The sequence below is a fragment of the Branchiostoma belcheri genome, unplaced genomic scaffold (genome assembly GCF_001625305.1).
Source record: "Branchiostoma belcheri isolate BF01 breed outbred unplaced genomic scaffold, Haploidv18h27 scaffold205, whole genome shotgun sequence".
NCBI classification, from domain to species: domain Eukaryota; kingdom Metazoa; phylum Chordata; class Leptocardii; order Amphioxiformes; family Branchiostomatidae; genus Branchiostoma; species Branchiostoma belcheri.
In genome coordinates, this window is record NW_017803547.1 from 330416 (window position 1) to 335892 (window position 5477).

General features: G+C 46.6%; 1 protein-coding gene across 1 annotated transcript in view; it reads right to left on the reverse strand.

Annotated features, from left to right (window-relative positions):
- The window catches only part of LOC109469508 (vitellogenin-6-like), a 24688-nt gene extending 22355 nt beyond the window's left edge, over positions 1 to 2333 (reverse strand). Inside the window, exons 1-2 of the mRNA XM_019768033.1 lie at positions 2218 to 2333; positions 1278 to 1313 (exon numbers count right to left, since the gene is read on the reverse strand). Coding sequence (XP_019623592.1) covers positions 1278 to 1313; positions 2218 to 2257 — 76 coding nt within the window. The 5' untranslated portion in view covers positions 2258 to 2333. The remainder of the gene's footprint in view (positions 1 to 1277; positions 1314 to 2217) is intronic.
- Between the last annotated feature and the right edge of the window lie 3144 nt (positions 2334 to 5477).

Sequence of the window (5477 nt, forward strand, 5' to 3'; positions counted from 1 at the left end):
GAAAAGTGAAGTTTAATTTTGTAGCCATTTATTTAAGAGTTTGCTTGAAGCAAGGCCAAAATATCAACCGAAATAGAAAATCTAAAAGAAAATGAGGAAAAGAAAACTGTTCCTCTGCAAAAAATGCACCAACCCCTACAGACACTTTCAAAGTTTTACTTGCAGCAAAAAAAAAAAATATGTGTAAACGTTCTGATTTTAATATGTTGTGATGTTTGTGTAAATGGTCGCCGCACACAAAAGGCATAAAAATTGTGTAAAATCCGTACAATAGAAGTCACGGCGGTGTCACTAATTTTTCAGGGTAGTGACGGTAGCAGAATCTGCCTAACTGTGCAGCCCCGGCTTTGCCTGCGCCACGTACGGCTGGTCAGAGATTACTCCTAGGTCCGCCTAACTGCAAACAGCAACCGCGATATGCGGCCGATAAGCCACACGGACTAACCATTACGCAAACACGTCTCAGTTGAGTAATGTTTCAATGTGCGGGCCGGGGACAAAGTACCGTTTCAAATAACGCTGAACCGCTGAAAATTGATCCTACACCCCACCACGTTACCGGCGGTATCGATTACACGGCCGGCCAATCACGACGCAGGAAGGGACCGAAATTTGGAAATCTGAGACCCCCGCCACGTCACCACCCATATCGATTACACGGTCAGCCAATCACAACGCCGGAACGGATCGAGATTTTGGAAATCTGAGACCCCCGCCACGTCACCACCCATATCGATTACACGGTCAGCCAATCACAACGCCGGAACGGATCGAGATTTTGGAAATCTGAGACCCCCGCCACGTCACCACCCCTATAGATTACACGGTCAACCAATCAGAGGAGAGTCCTCCTAGCCAGCCAATCAGAAGTCGCCCCGCCTACATAGGTCCCCGTTTGGACAAACATATGAGCTCATTGTTTAGAACAAAAGAAAAAAGTTTGAATCAGCTGTTCGCTTGGAGCACGCTTTAACTTGTCCGAAGTCCGGGGGCATTTAACTACGGCTTTGGAAAAAAAAGTTGACTCATACAAATTTCAAAGTAGCTGACAAGCAAACAGCGAAGAAAACCTAGCTTTCTCACCCCCAAGGAACTTTTAAGTTCCCCTTTCAAGACTAAAATGTAAGAAGTCTTCGTCTAATACCACTACCTCAGAACGGACAGTCACCAAAGCACTACAAGCACCAAATGTTACCCTAATTTGAAGAGTGGTGCAGCAATCTAAAACTGCGTAACTTTTCGAATGTTTCAAGGACAAAATGGCGGAAAGTACTCACCCTTGTCCTTCAGGTCCTCGGGGTTCAGGGTAGCCTCTGTGGAAGGAAAGAGAGAGAAGGACAAAAATTAAGACATCTTAAAGTTACAAGACGATCTAAGGTGCTTAAATACAAGACGCCAAGACGACGCGCTAAGTTCACTTAAAGGTATGCGGTCGACTTTTATCGTAAGGGAAGAAAATGGCTTTTTGCCGGCTTAATTTGTGAGGCGAAGCAAAAGACGATTTTCTTTCGCCACCGTGCGGCTTACAGGCAAACCGTAGTTCGCGAAACTCAAAAGGTGATGCAAAAACGGACTTTGACGGAAAATTGGACTAAAGTCAGAAAATTTACATTTCTGAAAAAGCGACAATTGCATCGATGCATTCTTCTTTAAATTTAAAGTTCTATTGGTCCAAATCGCCTTTAGGCCTAAGAGTTGCTCAGATAATATAGCCATGCGTCCGCGTCTATTCTATGTGTTAAGGCAGCCCCAACACAACTCCAGAATAGCCAGGCCTTCCACAAAATCACTGCATTACTAACATAACCGGCACACAGCGGCCGGGTCGGCATAGTGCATCATGCTACAACTCCAGAGTACAGAAATTTGATTTGCTTCAATATACAATGGCTCAACACATTGCAAGGCTCTGCTTATGGTGAAAATCTGAAGCCAGGCAAAATGGTTCAAGCGATGAATGGCAAATAAAATAAAAGAGAAGCAACCAGGGCGAGCGTTACAAATCCAGAGTACAGACACTAAGTACTGGAACACTAACTAGGCAAAGTGGCCTACATCTAGATGCGCTCATCTTTGGTTAGAGATTGTCGCTTTAGCTCTTTAGAACAAGAAAGGTTTCTGAACATTTGTAGTCGCCTGGCTTACAGATGGATGGAATAAACGAATTGCTAAAGAGATGAATAAAAGAGACAGAGGTAGAGAAAAGGCTGTACTTACGCGCCAGGCAGACGCCCAGGAAAAAGAGTGCCAACTTCATCTTGGTGCTTCAAACTTGTCTTGTGTTGAAGTCAAGCTGAGTGAGGCCCGGTGACGGTTCTGCCGGGTTTTTATACCCCCCGGTACACAATGGAACTGCTGAATATTCATTATTGTCGTACAGCTTGCCAGATGGACCTTGGTCTCGGCTGTTTGTTCTGGCCGGTAACTCGAAGGACAAACTGGCGGATTTTCTGCTTATTCTGCTCTGCGCATGTGCGGTGGGGCAGGGAGGGAGCCACGCCCATGGACGATCCCCTGCCGTTAGCCAATCAGAAGCCGTTTCGCCGTGTGGGGTGACTTCCCCCCAAACGTCGGGCTTTTTTTTGTGCGCTGCACTGCTCTTTGGCGATCGTCGATTAAGTAGTATCACATATCGTCAACAACGTGTTTTTAACTCCGCAAGAGTGACATCATCTGTTTTTCTCTAGTTGTAACATGTAAGGAAGAAGGATGTGTTTTTGTGCTTGCTTCGCGTTTGTGCGTTTGTAAGTTTGTGTGCGTTTGTGCAAGGCGGTTTTAAACGCTTACGGCATACAAATCATTGCAGTGCAAATATGTGCATTAAAATCACAGCACTGCAAATCATACATACGTACTGATATGGACATAAGGACAATATGCCTGTACATGTGTTTCTCTTATATTTCGTCACTCTTTCTAGGGCATACAACACAGACGAGCTAGCCTCCATAGCATGCCAAAACTGGGGGTTTTGGGGGGTCTTCGGGGTCGTTGGGAGCTTTTATGTGCAATTTTCTGATTGCATATAGACAACATAGCCGGCCTGGTTGAATTACCCCCGGTTTTATAACTGGGCTAATCAGAAAACAGCCGAAGACCAACAAACCCCCAGTTCTATAAGCCTGCTGCGGAGGCTAATCAGAAAACAGCCGAAGACCACCAAACCCCCAGTTCTATGAGCCTGCTACGGAGGCTACAAACGAGCTACCGGCTGTGTCCCTAGCCCCAGTTCTGGATAGTAACGTCGCTATGACGCCCTTTGTCAGATATTTGTCACTCATGTTTGCTTTTACCTTGCAGGGAGTCTTGTAGAAGATGTCATTAGTGTTAAAATGACATGCTCTAATATTTGCTTCACTTTGTAACGCCTTAAGGTTTGAGACGCATGCCCGGTGACAGACATACGGCGTCGCAAACTGAGAGCATTTTCGGCATATATCATATGTAAGTTTTGGCTGTGCATGTGTCCTGCAAAATTAAACGGTGTCTTTGGGAGAGAGGCAATCTTAGATCCTTGTCGGCGTTTGGTTCTGTCACAGTCTGGTTGAAAATTCTTTGCCATCAAAAAACTTAAGACTTCAAATCTAAGACATAAGTCACCACGCCGGTATGCACGTGTCTCTGTAGTCTTGGAAGACAGCCAGGTTGCAAAAGCGACCCCCCAACTCTCCTGTTATCACCTTCTCTATATAATAAAGACAGTAACGTTGCACCTTAAATCCAAACTTTTTATCATACTGTGTCTATCTAGCTAGTTCTATGCCTGAATGGGTTAGGGTTAGGATCAGGTACAGTTCTGGATAGTCTCTGTGTATCCAAGAACGTAGCTTTGCCCCATGCACGCACGGTTCTGGACACATCCAGAACCGTGCCCGAGCATGGATGCAAAAGCATGGTTCTGGATAGTCTCTACGTGTCCAACAACGTAGATTTGCCCCAGGCTCGGTTCTGGATACGCGTGGCTATTCCAGGCTCGGTTCTGGATGCTCAGTTCTGGATACGCGTGGACTATCCAGAATCGTGCCCGAGCTTGGATACAAAAGCATGGTTCTGGATACACCAGCCTTAAGGTTATCCCTGCGACGTGTCAGCACGTTTGTAAAAGTTAATAATGGCCCCGCCGCACGTGCGTGTGCCTGCGGTTTTCGCTGACCCAACACCACACACATAAATCACTACCAACAGTCGGTCCCAGCGTTACAAACAGCCTGACCATTAGAGGCCGGGGTTGGAGTCTTTGACCCGCGTGCAAACATGTTTGCCGAGACATCGCGGCGCCGGAAAAACCCCTGCGTAGCCCGGCAACGGTCCAACGCGAAAACAGCGAGCTGCGAGTTAGTAACTTACTCCGGACCTGCATGTGTTAGTCTCTACAAGACTAACTACGCTGGCTATATATAGGAGAATATTTGCCAGGGGAGTTTGGCCGCCTTGGTGGCGCGAAAGAAACTACCTCCTCGCGGCCGGACTCCCAATTTTACTCTCTTTTTTGCCGAATTCTGCGATCCGTATTCCTGTAGAAAGGCCTGGTGGCTAGTACATGTACAAACCTCGAGCCTGGATGCCATAGCCTCTACCAGGCTTCGGGAGGCGGCTGGAAAGAGTAGAAATCGGGCAAATAGAGAGATAACATGCCAGGGGAGTTGGTCTGCAGGGAGAGAATAGTTCGAGTGAGGTAAATGTTCTCTCCCAGCAGACTTGTTCTCTACTATGTCCAGCCGTCTCCCGAAGCCTGGTAGAGGCTATAGATGCCAGGTTCCAGGTTGTTTCCAGGGTCAGTACACAGCCCAGCTCCTCGGTTAGACCCTCAATGTTTATGGTAAATTCATATGGCAGATTTTGGCCCTGGAGCCAAGGAGCTCACCTGTATATCTACTGACTCTGGCGACAGTCTGGTACCCAGGCTAGCTTAAATAGTCTGGTAGCCAGACTGTTTCCAGGGCCTGCATAGGCCAGCTCCTCGACTCCAGAATGAGATACCTGCAGATCTTTTATTCGCCCCCTTGACATCATATTCAATATTCATTCATTCGTTCATTCACACACACACACTCACTCACAATATCTCGCTCACTCTGGTGGATTACACGCTTTCAGGCTTGAGCTAACCGCAGCCTAATAATGATCAACTGCGTGCCAATAGATACAAGGCGTGAGGGCAGAGTTGTTGCCACACTGTCATCTGTCAGAGGGGAGGGTACATGTAAGAAGGGATGGAAAACAAGTGGAGGCAAAACAACAAGCAAAACACATGGCGAGTCGAACTCAGCTGGTCAACATGTCCGTATATGTCGGCATCAAGGTCATTCTCCAAGCAGATGTTATTGGTTTTGCCTTTTATAGTATAGGCTATAGCTTGCTTTGTACGTACGTTTTGCATGTAGAGAGTATAGCATTGCAGAACCTAAAATACGTACAAGTTAGCGAAAAGACGTCCTGTCGTGAAATAAACAAGTCGCAGTGACACTAGTTGGTGA